We start from the raw sequence: 17,997 nt of genomic DNA, 5'->3' as shown, positions 1-17,997 counted from the left end.
GGCATATCCCCAGTGGGGGGTGTGCAAGAAGGCAGCTGATAGATGACTTTCTCTCATCGATGTTTCTAGCTCTCTATCTCTCTCCGTTCCTCTCTGTACAAAATCAATAAAATATATTAAAAAAGAAAAGAAAAGAAAATGTTGTGACTAGAGTGGTGCCCATCAGATAATAGCAATAATGGAAGTAAGAGTAGTGGGGACCTGTATTCTGGGAGATGCATCTGAAATTAGATGAATAATCTATTCAGTCTAGCCATAGAGATAATGTTTTTGCAAAACTTGTTTGTTTTTGTATTGTTTTTCAAAAGTGTCTATTGGTCTTCCTATCCTTTGTGAGAGGTAGCATGGTCAACTTCAATTTAGCAAACATCGGGTGGTGAGAGTTGCTTTCAAAAAAAAATTTGGAGGAATTTTGAGTACAAATGCCTACCTTGAATTCACTGCTATAGAGATGCACTATTATGCTCTTCTTGTACCAGAAATATGGGTTATAATGGCACTTATTTTCTTATGTGTGTTTAAGTTTTAGGTCACTGCAAATTTATAATGTAATCCTGTTATAATAAGATCAATGATGTCAGGAATTAAATAAAATTTATTTGTCAGGAATTAAATAAAATCGTACATTACTTGACTGAGCAAGTGGCTATGATGCCATTTGAGTTCACAGTGGTCCTCATAGTCCTAATTTTAGTTAGAATGTCTGCTGTGTAGAGTAAGTATTGACATTCTATAGGCAAACCCCGATTAAGATCCATTGAAGTATGGTTACGTCTGGTTTGTTTCTGATCATAATAAAAAATACCTAAGTATTCATCTTAATCTGTTTGGAAAGAACAAAGTATTTTAAAAACTAGTTCCACAGAAGACCACTTTTTCCGATTACAAAAGAAGAAAGGAGACCGAACAACCCATAAACTCCACCCCTCCTCCCCCACCCCAAAAAAATACCCTTTTATTTTGGAAACTGAAAAGGGCAGAAAGAGGCAACAGTAGGAGACAAGTTTGAAAGGCCTATAAACAGGAGTTAGGAGCAGAATATGTGCTCTTCTTGTAGCTCTTTGTTATTATTTCTTTTTGCTTCTGAACAACTGGATCCAACATTATTTTTTTTTCCAGCTTACAATCATTGTTGTGTCTGGACGGCTATTAGTTCAAATTGGACTGATTTTCTAGTTCTATAAAACTCTTCGTCTGCATCATGGATCGAGAGCACGGAGTGACTTCCTGCAGTGCACAGCTGGGAACGAGTCTCGGCAGCAACATTTTGTTTTGTCCCGTTTTTGTTTTATGCGGATGTGTTGTGCCTACACACCCACATAGCTCAGAATTTCAACAGACAAGTATCTCCTTTTCTTTCTTGATGTGTCTTAGACCATTTTAAATTGGCAGGTTCTCTTTTGTCTTTCGAATACTGAAGAACGTGCAAACAGCTCTGTTTGCTTGCATGATTTTTTTTTTTTTTTTTTAATGCTCCACAGACAGAGAATGCTGAAATGGAAAGTTAGAAACATTCAAACAGACAGTTTTTTCATTCTTTTGAGAGGTGATAGCTGCTTGGCATGAACAAGCAGGAGAAATATTGTGTACCAAAACTAGGATGACAGAAGGAGAGAGAGAGATAGAGAAATAAAAAACAGAGAGTGAGGGAGAAGTGTAGTGTATTGTGAACAATAGATATGATTTTTAAAAGTTATTAAAACCACATATACTAAATAGAATTGTGTTATTGTCTGATGCCTTTCCCATAGCAAGTCTTCAGTATGATCTGTTATTAATTCTATGAATGAGGGTCTTTGCATGCTGGATGATAGATATTAACCAGAAACATTATTTGTGATATTATAATAAGTTTATTGTGTATACCAATATATATAGACATATATCATTATCTATGACAATGAATAAAAAATATTATAATATACTAGGCACAGACAATGAAGACAGATACTCCACAATGTTCATTTAGTTTAATATTTAAATAGATGAAAATAAGAAAATATATTTATAAATTCTTCTTGCCAGACTACATTAAAATATTTTCTTTAAATACATGAGTTAAATCATGGTCATTTTAGAAATAGTGATTTACAGATAAAGGTAATCAAAATAAAAAGTCCAGTGAAACAAAAATTCAACTATAGGGAAACAATCACTAAAGAGGAACATAATTTTTAAAGTGACACTGTGGCCACTTCTGATCATTATGTAGGCATTGGGTCTTCATATAAGAAGTTGTGATTGTTGCTACTACTATTGTACCTTCACATTTTACCCTCAATATGTATAAAAGAAGCAACTGTATACATATTTATTCTTTATTCAATTATAATAATGTTGCCTTCTCAATCTTCCTCTCTTCACTGTGTAGCTGTGTGTGTGTGTGTGTGTGTGTGTGTGTGTGTGTGTGTGTGTGTATGGCTCTGTGGATATAGTGGTATGATCTTTATATCCATCTGGCTAATTGATTCCAAGCAACAGAAATCACCAATGGAAGAAATATATTTAAATTATATCACATAACTTTCAGAATCAGTGGGAAGATTTGAAAACCAGGCTCAGGACATGACAGACCACAAGGCCATTTCTAGGTTTCACTGTCTGAATAAGCTAGTCAGGGCTCCTTTGCAGACATTGCTGTCCCCTCTCTCTCCCACCCCAGCTGGTTCTAGTTATCTTTCACTAGCATGATCTTAGTTTCCTTATCTCCCCAATCTTGTACTTCAAGTACCCAACATTCTGAGTCTACAGCAAAGTCAGGTGTACATGCTCACCATGCAAAAGGGAGCGGAGGAGAAAGTTCTCTTTACCTCTATTTCTTTGGTTAGGAGGTGGGGTAGTGAATACCCTCAGTGCTATATACAAGGCCAATTACCCAGTGATAGAAATGGAGGCGGGATGTCTGGACTGCCAGGAAGTGGTAAAGCTCTACTACATTTTCAAACAGTTTAGTTGGTTGTTTTTTTTTGTTTGTTTGTTTGTTTTTGTTTGTTTGTTGTGTTTGTTTTTTGTTTTGTTTTTTTGTTTTTTAATAATTACACTGATCTATAGTACCAAAACAGAGCTCTACATTTTCACTAAATTAGTTTAATGGCTTTTATGTGCCAGATTTCTTTGTAGAAAGATTACACAAATGCATGTATTTACTCTTATTCAATAAAGTTAAATTTCAGTGCTATTAGATGTTAGCTGGTATTATTTTTATACTCATTAATGTTATAGATTAGATGTATTGAAGTTTCTGTGTGATGAGAATTATAATAAAATATCAACTAAGTACTGTGTAGACACCAAGAGGGAAACAACCAATTCTGTGTAGCAAAGCCAGGGAGCCCCTTCACAGAGCAGGAAGAATTTTAGCTGAGTCATGAAAGATGAGTCGATGACCATGTTTGAAAAAAAAAAAAAAAAAAGGAAGAGAAACATTCTATAGAATGGACAAGATAATATTATGACACACACACAAAAAAAAATTTCAAGCATCTGATATATTTGTAAAGAGTAAGATATCACTACACTGAATATGTAAGACGACATGAAAGATGTTGGAATCAGATGAGTTTAGAGAGGTAGATGGAGGACCTGATTATAAATGTTTAGATTATTGAGGAGTTTGGCTGTTATGTTATAGGCAACAGCGAGTGCACAGAGGTGTTTAAACAAGAAAGTGACATGATCAAATTTAATTTCTAAGAACATAATTTCTCTGGCAGTGGGAAAGATGAACAGAAGTGGATTCATGCAGGGAAAACTATCAATAGGTAGGATGTCTTTGCAGTAGAGGTAAATTAGAATAGGACATCCTTATATAAAAGGATAGATAGATAGATAGATGATAGATAGACGATAGATAGATAGATGATAGATAGATATTGTAGATAGATAGATAGATAGATAGATAGATAGATAGATAGATAATGTTAAGCTAGAGATTAAAAGTTAGGAAGCAGAAATCTTAGGATGGTGAAAAAAGACATAAAAATACGCTTTACCTTTTCTAGTTTTTGTGGAATAACAATTTTTAATGCTGGGTTATATTCACCTGTTTAGTAAGAGTTGCAGAAATTTAGGGGATAAGGCTGGCAGTGAATCAGTTACCAATATTTTTGTTGTTGGTCTTCATGAAGCCAGTCAGTAGTGGACATGAGCATGTGGTGGGTGATTTGGACTTAAAAAGAGACGTTATGATTCACAAGAGGAGCTGATTATAAGCCGCGAGTGGAAGCCAGAAGATCACTCCACCCCTCCCAGTGATTCTAGGATCCATTGGGGAAATCTGCAAAAGTGTCACTGTGCCATTTAGGTTCTGGGGATTATTTTCTTTATTTGTAAAATTGTAGCCGTGCTTCTTTGAACTGCATTCTTTGTGCTGTCAGACAACCACCTCCGAGTTCATCACCTTGAGAATCATTGCCTACAGCCCAAGGAACCCTCCACACAGCAGATCTCTTACTCTTAGGTTAGACACGGTTCTCTCTGACTCACCTGTAGTTCTTCAAAAGACAACCCTTATGTATTAAATATGACTCTAGTCAAAGTTCTCCATTTTTACAAAAAAATGGACTGAAAAGCTGTATCAGGAAAATAGAACCGCCTGCTGATTTCTGGCCTGCTGGTGTCTTGAAGGGACTTCAGCTGTTTTGCTTACCCAGTGCTTTATTATGCCTCCTTCTTCTGACTGTGAATGGGATTGAAAAGATGGGGGTTTTTTGGTAGAACTTTTTCACATTTGATTTAAGAAATGTGAATTTAATATATTATTGCTACTGATATTGGTAATTTATGAAAGCCAAAGAATGAGATAACTTACATATATGCCCATATATGTGCACATGTGTGTATATAACCATACAACAGATTTATACCTATACATATATGTGTAATATTTCTGTAGATTATGTGCCAAATTTTATTTAAAAATGTTCTGGAGTGGCTCAGTGGTTGAGTGTTGACTTCTGAGCCAGGAGTTAATGGTTTGATTCCCGGTCAGGGCACTTGCTCGGGTTGCTAGCTTGATCTCTAGTGTGGGGCAGGCATGCGGTAGCTAATCAGTGATTCTCATCATTAATGTTTCTATCTCTCTATCCCTCTCTCTTCTTCTCTGAAAAAAAATATTTATAAAGTTCCTGCATACAGAATGTTGAATCATATAATAAATGCCCATATACTTATCACCTATATTTAAAAATTAACATCTTGCTGTATTTGCTTTATCAGACATATGAACATCTGTAGGAAACTACCCTTAAGTCTATCTTAAACTTTGATCCATTGGAAACTTCATGCCTAAGCACCTCATCAGATCATTAAGTAGAGTTCAATATTTTTTTTTTTTATGGTAAAATTTGCCTACAATGAAATACTCAAGTCCCTACTGAGTGTAGCATTTACTCATTGAGTGTAACATTCAAGTTTTAAAAATGAGTATATTTGTATTACATAAACTCCTATTGAAATATTAGCATCATCCTAGAAATTTTCTTTATGCCTCTTCTTAATCAATCTCTACCCTTAAGTAAACTATTCCCCCCCATTATTTTCCCAATGGATTAGGTTTGCTTGTTCTAAAAGTTATATAAATGAATAATAGAATATGCATTCATTTTTGTAAAATATTATTTAGCATCACGTGTTTAGGAGTCATGCTGTTGTTGCATGTATCTGTAGTTTGATTCATTTTAGTGTTCAGTAGTGTTCCATTGTTGAATACATCATAGTTTCTGTATCAGTTCTTCTGTTGAAGGAAACATGGGCTATTTTCATATTTGACTTATTATGAGAGAAGTTTTTATGAACATTGTAATGTTATGTACTGTTGTTTCTATTGGATAGTTACCTTAGAATGGGATTTTGGGGTCCTGAGGTAGGTCTCAGTTTAAATTTATCTAAAAATGCCTGTTTTCTAAATTGGTTATATTAATTTGCACACCTAAGAATAAAGAAGTAGAGTTTCAGTTGCTCCACAAACTTTTAAACATTTGATGTTGTCACTCTTTTCAATATTGTACCACTTAAAGCATAAGAACCTTGTAAATTATATATAATATATATATTTATATATATTATATATTATATATATAATCTCTCCACCCTCCTTTCTTTTGTTACAATTGCCATATGTATTCAATCAACATACATTGCTCCCACCACCAAAACAATGTCATACATATTTTTTGTTGACATTAATATGTATTTAGAGAACATAGAAGAAAAGTTGAATGATTTATATTCATGGTAATTTACACATCTGCTAACTCCAATTTTCTATTAATCACATGCAGTACATTTTTTGTACCTTGTATTCCTCTACTGAGATTTCCTATTTGTCTTTTTATTATAAATATATTTTGAGTTATCCTGGATCATAGTTATAAAAGCTGCTTAAAATATTTCTGTGCTAGTTCCAAAATCTGGGTGATATTAATGCTGATCTCTAGGCACTGCCTCTCTCCTAAATATGGGTGGCATTTTATTGTTTCTTTTGTATGTATAGTATTTTTTTCTATTGCATTATGGATGTTGTGAATGATATATTGCAGAAACTTGGGATTCTGTTATGTTCTTCTGAAAAATAGTTAGCCATCTTTCATTTTTGTGTCACATCAGTTGATTAACTTATCTGAATTCCAACTCCAAACTATTGTCTTTCCTGTGGAATACATTAACCATGATCTCTGTTTTATCACCAACTTGGGTACTTGGAATCGGGCATAGGTAGGTCTGGCATCTGTGAGGGGTTTGGGAAAAGTTTGTACATATATTGAGGCTCCCTTTCTGTGGCTTTGTTTCTCACAGTATTGTTTCCTCATTTTATAGCAGCTCTTAGTTCTGTTTTCTGGTTCTTCAAGACATCTTTCTTTAATAAACTAAAACTGTGGGATTCTATTTGAGTTTTTAGCCACTTTGCACGGTACAGTCTGGAGCACTTCCACTACCTTCATTCTTCTAAGCGTACACATTCCTCTGGCTTATCTTCTTTGGGTTGGTCTTCAATGTCTTCAGCTACTATTTGGATTTTTAACAAATATATTTTGTTAATATTTTATAGCTGTTATCAGTGAGAGGTCTGGTCCAATAAAAGCTACTCCACAATTACTAAAAGTAGAACCTTCATATGCAGTTTTAAAAATGCTTCTGTCATTTGTCAGGTTGAGGGGTTTTGAAAATGAAGATCATTGAAATCACAAAAACTTGTATAGATATACTACAGTATTTGAGCAAGCTTATATAGAATAAAGACATCCAAATAAAAACAATAAAAATGTGCTGAATTTTTAAAATGTTTGCTGTATTGTAGCAAAATTTTCACTTTTTACATTATGTAGACTTAGCCTTTTTGTAGATCATCTATTTACTAAATATATACATATTATAGAAACAACTATATTATTATCTACATAGTGTACATATTTTATTAATCTTTAATAAAAATGTATAACATGGAAAATAAATATTATTTATGCTTTCTTTAGACTTTATTCTTTAAGCCTCAGATCTAACAGTTTATTTAGTCTAGGTACTATTCAGGAAAAAAAAAAAGTCAATTATAATTGTATGGATAATGATGACTGACTTTTATGTTATTATCATTACATGACCTCAAGTTGAATTAAGAGGCTGTAAATCAATACTCTATAAAGGTTCTCCAGCTATTTGTAATTCTTTTACACTTGTAATGTTTTTATAATCTTAACCAAATAACCCAAATTGCATATGGCAATAAGTATTGCTCTGCTGCTTTTGAAAGTGAATAAATAGGCACAGCCTAATAGATCTAAAATATAATGAAAATGGGCTGCAATCGATAATATACTCTGCTTAAGATTCAATAAAAACTCAGATATTGACTAACTCTTCAAATTGGTCATTAGCACCTAATTGGGGCCCTTCCCTGACCCAATACATGTTACTGATTTTTAAAAATAAACAGCAAAATAGCTGATGAAATTTCAATAAGTAACTGTTTTCTGATCACCAAGCAAGGCAATTAAATTAAGAAAAGGTTATTTTTAAATACATGATCAATAAGCATAACAGAAACAAATCAATGGAAAGACCCAGAAAAGTAAATATTGGTAATGTTTTTAGTTTATGAGTCAAGAACTCAATAAAGCAACAAATGGGTGGGGACTGAGTATTTCTTTTATGAAATATTGAAACTAATAAGCTTCACTGAGAATTAAGTTTTGGCATCTACTTCTTCATGCCTACTAAGAATAAATCTGAGTTAAAGAGCTGAGCTCAAATTTTAGTTATCAATCTAATTCATAACTTTTATGCATTTTGTTTGTCTTTTCTGAGCTGTGCTTTCTTCATTTGTAAAATGGGACTAATAAAACCTGCCCCCTGGGGTTACTTTCAGATTACACCATATTATTTAATGAGTATGAAATAGCTTTGAATCAATGTTACTTCCATGCCTGTAATTCTTTTATAACTTTGTCACCTTGCTCACATTTTATTTATCTAATTCTGTGGGGAAACCAGGATGTCAATCAATTCTATGTTTGTGGGACATACAATATAAAATAAGGTCATTTTCACCATCCATTGATTTCCTACTTTTTGTCCCCTCCCATGATTACTCAATCTAAGAAAGTACAGGCTTGTTCAAGTCCCATCAGATCCAACAGGCCTGCATTAAAGCAGGGCATAGAGGCTCTTACCCACACCTACAAAACAGATTCCAAGGTCAGGGTCAAGGTTAGGACTAGTCAGAGTTGACGGGGGAGACAAAGATCATAGAGCAAAACTGGCAGTGTCCTGGTACAGGGTGAGAAATATTGGCTCCTGCCTGAAACAGTGTTTGTGTAAGGAAGTTTGCTTTGTTTGAAGAGGCTGAACTACTCACACTGATTCCACATGCCAGCAAGATGGGAGCTAAAGTTTTTGCCTTTTAACAATAGGATTCCCAGCGTATCTCATTCTTCTTACTACCAATGTTTTTTTTTTTTTTTTTTTTACACTATATATTAAAATTTTATAAACCTAGAATAAATCCTAGCTACACAAATTACTAACAGTGACAAATAGGCAGTGAGGTGTGTGTGTATGTGTGTGTGTGTGTGTGTGTGTGTGTGTGTGTGTGAGAGAGAGAGAGAGAGAGAGAGAGAGAGAGAGAGAGAGAGAGAGAGAGAAACATCAATGTAAAAGAGAAACATTAATCAGTTGCCTCCCAACAGGGGATGGAATCTGCAACCTAGATATGTGCCCTGACCAGAAATACATTTTTGGTGTAAGAGACGACACTCCAACAAACTAAGCTACCTGGCCAGGCCTATTGATATACTATTGTTTCTTTCAATTAAATTCTAAGGGTAGCCATGACCACAGAGTGGCATAGATTTACATCTGTTTCATATGGTATTTGTAGAAACCATGTAGTGTAATGATTAAGAAGATAGACTCTGGAGCCAGATTGCGTGGCCTTAAATCACAGCTCTGCTGCTTGCCAATTGTCATCTTGACAAGCTGATGAACTTTTTAACAAAGTAACGATGATAATAGTGTGAATCTCATATATTTATGTTGTGTATAGCAAGTTAATCCATGCAGATGTAGAGTATTAGAACAGTCCCTGACAGAATAGTATCGGGAACATTATAACATTAATTAATGCTGGATACTATTATTGTTACTGCTATTTTTAAAAAATATATTTTTATTTATTTCAGAGAGGAAAGGAAAGGGAGAGATAGAAATATCAATGATGAGAAGAGAGAGGACATTGGTTGGCTGCCTCCTGAATGCCCCCGCTATAGATCCAGCATGAACCCCACCATGCGCCCTGACGGATTCAATCCATGATCTCTTTATTCATAGGTTGACACTCAACCACTGAGCCATACTGGCTGGGCATTATTATTATTTTTAATATGATTACTATTCAGAAAATGCAGAAGAAAATATTCATGAGGCCAGTATTTATAATTCATTTATTTTATAAATATACCAGAGGCCTGGTGCATGAGATTCATGCACTCGATGGGGTCCCTTAGCCCGGCCTGTGCCCTCTTAAAGTCTGGGAGTCTTTGAGAGATGTCCAACTGACAGTTTAGCATAGTCAGATATCTTAAGCACTGCCACGAAGGCAGGAGGGGCTCCCGTCACTGCTGCTGCACTTGCCAGCCTTGAGCCTGGCTTCTAGCTGAGTGGTGCTCCCTCTGTGGGAGCACACTGACCATCAGGGGCAGCTCCTGCATTGAGCGTCTGCCCCCTGGTAGTCAGTGTATGTCATAGTGACCGGTGGTTCTACCTTTTGGCCAATTTGCATATTACCCTTTTATTATATAGGAATGAGTGGTTACTCTGCACTCAGCATGTGCTTAGTTTTGAAGATAATACAGAAAACACTTTATGAATTAAAAAACTCTAGGTTTCTCAGTAAAACATCAGGACATGAGTTTTAGTCAGTAAAAGGCTTTTTTGTCAGAGGTTGAACTGATATAGACCCGCTTGGCATGTGCATAGAACAGAAACTTTCTAAAACGTTAGCATGTTCCTTATATAACGTGGGTCAAATGATCTGTAATCTCAAATGCTCCAAGATGAGTCTTTCAGTTCAACAGTGATTTATGATGAGTGACGTTACTATTGAAAAGAAGTCTGTCAAATACAAATACTAGACATGTAGGAAGTGGAATTGACAGTAATTCACAGAAAATAAAGGGCCTAAATGGCTTCTCATATGGCTTGAAAAGCCTCCCATCCCTGAACTGAATGGGGCTCTCAGATTGTTTCTAAGGAAGCCAAACACTTTCATTTTATCTAAAAATGACTTCTGGTGTATGATCATGGATGACGATGATTGCTTGTTTCTGGTAAGATACTGCTATATAATGATGCTGTGTAGTACAGAAGGCAGTAAAGAATGGTTTTCCAAAATCTTTAATCATTCTCTATCTTTCCCAGTTTGGATATAAAGAAGTTACAGTAACCATTTACATTAAATGATAATTGGAGCATAAAAATTGACCATGAAAAACAGACGCATGGTTGTATAAAATCTTTACATATGGTTACAGTTCACTACTAGATAAGCACTTTCAACCATTTTCATCTCATGGAACACATTAATTCATTACTAAAAGTCTGCAGCACACCAAAAATATGTAATTTTTGCTGATCTGACAAAAATAATTGGCATTATTTTGATTGATCAAAAAATAATAATAGCAATTACCTTCTCTTTTTTGCTCAATGTGGCTTTTTAAAAAATTAGGTGCCTATCCTTGTAATAAGGATATATGATGCCAAGAATTAACCAACCAGACAGAAACTTATTATGCAACATGACCAATAAGATGCAACTCTCATATAACCTATGTATTTTTGGTTCTACACAGGGTATTAACATCAAATGGCAACTGTTGTGTTGTCTGTTGTCTTTGCATATATTTATGAGTGTGTGTGTGTGTGTGTGTGTGTGTATTTTACAATCTAAGGGAAAAGAGATCAGTGCCCCTAACTAAATAGTCAGGCAATACATGCTTTTAAAATTCTTATGGCGCACCATGAAAATCACTATACTAGACAATAGCTTAACTGGAAGATGGATTATTCAATGAGATTTTTGCCAATAATAACAAAAGCTTTTTTAAAGAGTGTGTTAGAGACAGTACTTTCTAATTAAGTATTAGAGGTTAATAAATTAAAAAGATTGCTTTAAATTCCATATTAAAGATGCAAAAAGAAAAAAAATGTTCATTTGATAACACATGTTATTTGTATTGTACTAAAGTCAAATATTTATCATTGATAATTTCTTTTTGATTGATTTCCTGTCTGAAAAATGTCCTATCTTAATTTTATTTTTAAAATGCAGCAAAATCATATCATATTGTTTCTGGCCCACACAGCTTCATTTGTCCATCTCTTTCAGGTTTATTTCCTGCTGTCTTGAATCTTGCTTCTAATGCTATCATCACCACGAATGCAACATGTGGAGAAAAAGTACCCGAAATGTATTGCAAATTGGTAGAGCATGTACCTGGGCAGCCTGTGAGGGACCCCCAGTGTCGAATCTGCAATCAAAACAGCAGCAATCCAAATCGTATGTATTTTAATGTTTCATTTGGCAATTGGCAGTACCTTTAATTGAGAGATTTTTTTAGGAGACGTTTAAAAGTTGAAGGGCTTGTGGTCCCCCAAATTTCTAGAACTTCTTTTTCACTCTAAGCTCTTTCATAGCCTTTCTCCATCACTTGACAAACATTGGATTTCCTTATGTTAGAACTAGGAACAGTCTTTGACCAGGGTTTTCTAGCTGAAGACCTGTGGCAGGTATTAGGTTTACTACCTCCAAAATCATATTCGAGGATGTGGTTGCTAATTTAGTCTTTAGTCATTCATTGATCACTTATGTGCCAGGTACTGTGGTGGGGATCCAAAAAGAATAAGGTGTAATCCCTGTCTTCAACTAATGAAGAAATGGGCAAAAGTGGACTATTACTAGATAGTGTGGTAGATACAAAGGAAAGAATGAGTATAGGGCCCCGAGGGAGAGAGGAATGGTCACTAATTCAATCTTGGTGTAAATGATGGCTTGTCAGATAAAGTGATATTTATGCTGAGATCCAAGATTGGACTGAGTAGGTAAAAAGGAGAGAGAGGGAAGAGAAGAAGAAATGCCAGAAAGATAAATCAGAGTAAGACAGAAAACCTTACTTCCTCTGGGAATGGCCAGTAGTTAGGAATGGCTAGAACTGAGCATGTCAGAGGGCAGAGGGTAGAGAGGAGTCTGGTGCAGAGGCAGGAATCAGATAATGAAGGTGAATCAGATAAGGACAGGCACCATGCAAAGCCAACTTGGTGGCCTCTAGGAACAGCTCTGATATCTCAGATTCATTCATGTATTTATTGGGCAAGCATCTGAACACCTGCCATTAGTGATGCATTTTATTGAAACATAATGTGAAGTCAAAATAGCCCTTGACTTTGGGGGTTTCAAGGAGAACAGAGGAGAAATGGAAAAGTAAATCAAGTATTAAGGGAGCATCTAGGGATTCCTGGGAGAAAGTGACCCATGCACTGAAAAACTAAAGTTAGTAAGATGAAAAAGAGAAAAGTATTATAAAAGAAAAAGCAAACATGAATCTTGCAGGTATAAGACAGTATGATATAGTCAGAGAACTGTAAGTAATTTAGTTTAAAGAGTAAAGCATTTTTATGGAGAAGGGGAGAATGGTGGGATATGAAGGCTGATTAGAAATGTGCATTGGGGAATCATTAAATATATATATTGGGGAAGTTAATAAAGTGAATACTTAATGTCAATGAGGTGAGTTATAATGGGATTAAACTTCACAGTTATATTACTTTTAAATTTTCTTAGTGTTCCTTCTCTTTTTGTTTTAAGTTGTAAAACATATAAAATGAAAAATAGCTTTCTTCATAATTTACATTTTTATATCAAAAGAAAGTTGGGAGGCATTGAGCATTCTTTCTTGCAGCTGGTTTAAAGAAAGAATGCTGGTCCCCTCTCTGTTACTAATTTAGAGATGCTAAAAACAGTATATCTGGACTTTTGAGATTACAATTGCTGGTTTTATATACGAAGGAATGTTAAAAAAAAAATAGTTAAGAAATCAAAGATGGCAACCACCAGAACCTTCCTTGCTTTATAATGATTCTGATTCTGTTCTGTGATGTAGACTGTCATGGGAGGGTGTGGGATAAGAGTGATGGAACACATCCCATCTGTTTGCTATTCCTCTATAGTGCAGGGTTCTGGTTCCAGCACTAAGAAGGGTTCAGCAATCTGGAGAAAGTGCTTAGAGTAAGTAGGAGTCTAAAGACAAAAGATAATTTTGAAAGGCATAGGAAGTCAGAGTAGCCTAGCTGAAGAAGCCAAGTTCTCCTTGTCTCAGGACCCTTGCTTTTTATTAACACATTTTTTCCTAAGGCAAGGTGGAGATAATACACTTCAAAGGGTTGGGTATAGAAGCATTGTCAGATTGGGGAATAGCCTTCGGCTGTTTGGGTGTTTGGCCAGTAAGAGGCAATAACATGTAGATTAAGATGCCCTGGGCTGTCTGGCAGCAAACAAACATCCTTTTAGGTATGAGGGAAATACCCTCAGCCATTCCAACAGGTGATAACACTTGTGACTCAGCCCTTGTTGACTCCCCAAGTTCCATCAACCTTTTGATGAAACTCTTGCAATTATGACATGATGGAATTGGCTTCTGGCAGTATAGCATGGTGAGAGCAAAGGATCTAACTTGAACCATGGGAAAATATCAAAAGCAAGAAAATTGAAGAAAAAATAAAAAATAAATCAGCTGATGGACTACCATATTTTCCAGAGTATAAGGCAACCCCCTAATTTTACAGTTAAAACATAGGTTTAGGCCTATATTTGCTGTATAAGACTACCCGCCACTTCCGAGTTCTTTTTTTAATAGACCGCCTCTCTGACTCTGGCCAATCTGAGCAGGCTTTTTACTAGAACACAGTGTAGCTTCGGGTACAGAAAGTGCAAAGATAGGGCTGGAGGAAAAACTGATTGGAGACTTGGTTGGAAAATGAATAAGATGTGTTCACTAAATTTAGTCCAAGAACAGCTTTTACTTCCCTCTTTAAGTTCCATATTCAGGGTCTCTTTGTTTCAATGGAAGACATCCATAGTTAGGCAGTCTACTCCATATTTTCAAACTGGGACAAAAAAGCAAATAAACTGCTTCAGTAAAGCAGGTATAGATGAGGTATGTTTTGTATTTCCCATTTTAATTTATTTGTAGTGCTTTTTAAATTTATCACAGTCTAGATTTAATTTGTGCAATTAATTGTAAATTCCTAGCTACATTATATTTTAAAATCCTGTTTTAGAAATGGACATTTTGAAAGAATACCCTACAAGAATAAAAATCTAACAATTACCCACATGACTATATTTTAGCAAAAGTCGGAGCAACAGATGATAAAATTCCACAAATTCAGTGAACAGCTAGAATAAATGTGGAAGCCTCTACTTAATCACCATACAAAGGAGAGGAAACTCAAACTTTCTACTATTAATAGAATATGCTTCCCAATTAAAAAGAAATATTGGAAAGATTTACTTTATTAACGATTTCCTCATCAAATTTTAGGTGCTGTTAGCTTTGGATTGACTTGTGTAGCTATTCCTGTTAAGAATGTTATGTTTCCATCTCTTTCAAAGAAGGGAAGTATGCCAACAATTAATCAGCTTTTGCAAATAAATTATGATTAAACTTTCATAATGGGGATTATGGTTAATTATTCATTCAACCCCCAGACTTCCTTTTTTTTGTGTAAGTCTCATATCAATTTGACCTGAAGTGGCAGATATCAAAATTTCCAATTAGACAGCTCCTCTCACAATTACTTAAGAGCCATGAATTTGATTTGGAAATGTGGTTTTGTGTGGGTGTTTTTCTATCACACATTAAACCCACAGTCTGTAGAAGATTCAAGAGGATGTTGAGGAAATGTTTGCTGTGTTATTTATTTTTCTTCAGAAGAAATGCCAGTAATGATTCATTTATGAATTCTGATTCCTATGGGCCAATTACATCACTCATTCACACCACCAAGAGCATTTATTTAATATTTAGTTATGCTCTCGTATTTGTCATTATAAAGAACTGACACCTTTCCTAGCTTCAGCAGAGCAAGTTAACTAGCGTTAATTATTCAGTATATATAGCAAATTTACTTTTCATTAATAAGATTGGGTGCCTCATCTCAATGGATTGCTTATGTAAAAAGACCTGATACAAAACAAAGTCCATACAGCTATTTAGTTGAATTAAATAATTTACCAATAAAAATTATTTTTGTCCTGCCCTATAACTCATTTTAACATAAGTTACTCAAATATATGTCTTGGTTTTCAGTTTAACAGGTTTTAGCAGATTACATTAATAAAACTATTATGTAATAAAAGTGTTCATAATCTAAAAAAAGTGTTCATAATCTGAAAATAGCGTATTTATTGAATATTCAGCATTTAATATTTCTTTCTTTTGAAGATGATTTTACTATTACACTTCTATTGCAATAAGGACTTCATTTGGCTTGATTTTTATGTTAAAATTTTTTGTTAAATATAATTTGTCTCTAATTAAAATTCAGAACAGTATACATTTTGAATACATATATAATTAGTTTTATGTGTATGCATATTAATGTTAATAATATCAATAGTTGTCATGTTTCTCAGCTAACTCCCCAGTAAGTTGAGAGTTCCCATCCAAGATATTTTTACTAGTCAATGGCAAAATGAGGAAATGAAAACCAAATTCCAAATTTTCTATGAAAAAAAGGAATACCTTAAAAACTATCTTTTATTTTAGTATGATGGTTTTAAAAAAATCTTTTGTTGCTTTTAGATGTCCTTTATTTTATGAAACAATAGTAATGTTACATTAAATGATAGTAAAGTAGACAAGAGGCTATCATAACCTGGAGAAATAAAGAGCTTGAACTCATCTATCTATTACCCAAATCTTTCTCTCACACATTTTTTAATTTGTTTTTTCCTGAAAATTAAGAATGTGGAACCACTGCTATGAATGGACTTTTGTTATTCCTACCTCAGATATGGCATACAGAGTTTAGGTGCCTTGTTCATGGCCAGTTCAGTACTGTATGGTGGAACCAGGTGGACTGTCTCACTTCTTATTCTCCAGCTCTTCATATGCCAACCTGGGTGCTTTTTCATCACGTTGTCTTTGGAACACCTGGTGGGATTACTGTAGGCCCACCCCGAGTCCAAGTCCATGTTCCTCCTAGTGATATGGTTTGTTCTTTTTTATGAAGTCTTTCTTGAATTTACCAAAACAACACATGTGTTCTGATGTCCCAAATAGGTCCTGGGAAAGGATCCAGGGTGTTTATATAAGTCATCCCTTGAGATAAATTTGAACCGTGCAGGTGTGGGACACTGAAGTAGTTGCTAGCGAAGAGACTGCTCTTACACAAGCAGTTCCAGAGTGGCAGGCTTAGGACCAACAAAGACCAGAGGCTTTAATTTAAAGTTTAAGCATATGCAAATTAATTCAATTAACTGCTGGAGAAATTACACCATGTGAAACGAGAGCTTCTTCATTCATCTGGCAGGAAGAGAGAGGAGCATGGAGTGGAGTAGCTTGTCAGACCCACAAAGGGACGAGCCTTTGTAATGTCTCCACAAGACAAGCATCATTGGCTGGCAGGGGTCCATATTTAAGGCTTGTTCCTACTGCAGCAGCAGCCCAGGAGCTATAGATGATTTTGGTCAATGCACATATGTTAGTCTTAAACACGGCGAGGGGGCTAAGGAGAGTCCGTCACTGAGGCAAATGTTTATCTTGACACAAGTCACTCTGCATCAGTTCAAGTCCTTATGTCTGGGGTACACACACTTCAGGACAGTGGGGAATCACACTTTAAGTTTCAAGGTAATTTAAACATTTTTAAAACCTTCTTAATATGCATTTTTAGGCATTTAAAAACATTTCTATATTTACTGTGACATCTGATCTAAAAGGTTATTGTTAGGTTATTCATTAGAAACATCTTTGCAGAGAATTAGTGTCATAAATGTTCTTGAGACTGAAACCCCAAGGCATCTTATATTCATAAAGAACAGAAGAGCAGCAAGGAAGGTAACCCCCACTTCCTTTACGTTTCTATGGGAAAATAGGCTGACTTCTAAAGGAGAGATTGGGATGCTAAGTACCTTTAATTAAGCCCTGGTGATAGAAATAGAAACATCCCACAATCTCCACTCCTGCCAGTCTGACCTGTGCACAAGCTGGGCCTCTTTAGAGGAAGAGAGGAACAGAACTTTTGGGAAAGGAGAGGCACAGATTTGAGACCAGGACCAATGATAGAACCCAAAGGGAAGGAGGGCTGCTGTGGTGAGATGCCTGGAGCTCAGTTGGAGGAGATGAGGAATCTAAGGAGGAAGGACTGTAAGAGCAGCCTGTGGGGGTAAGGGACAATGATTGTCCACACCTTTTATTAATTTCCTATCCTCAACCTCCCCTT

At 35.3% G+C, this 17,997-nt stretch overlaps 1 protein-coding gene across 2 annotated transcripts in view; it reads left to right on the top strand.

Moving 5' to 3' along the window:
• The window catches only part of LAMA2 (laminin subunit alpha 2), a 447,053-nt gene that overhangs the window by 93,327 nt on the left and 335,729 nt on the right, over positions 1-17,997 (top strand). For both annotated transcript variants that reach the window (XM_084889596.1, XM_084889597.1), the window contains exon 2: positions 11,882-12,052. In XM_084889596.1, coding sequence (XP_084745722.1) covers positions 11,882-12,052 — 171 coding nt within the window. The remainder of the gene's footprint in view (positions 1-11,881; positions 12,053-17,997) is intronic.

This window comes from Pipistrellus hanaki, assembly GCF_964339955.1.
Source record: "Pipistrellus hanaki genome assembly, chromosome: 7".
NCBI lineage: Eukaryota > Metazoa > Chordata > Mammalia > Chiroptera > Vespertilionidae > Pipistrellus > Pipistrellus hanaki.
Note: the sequence above shows the minus strand (reverse complement) of the source record. Positions and strands in the feature narration are given on the sequence as shown.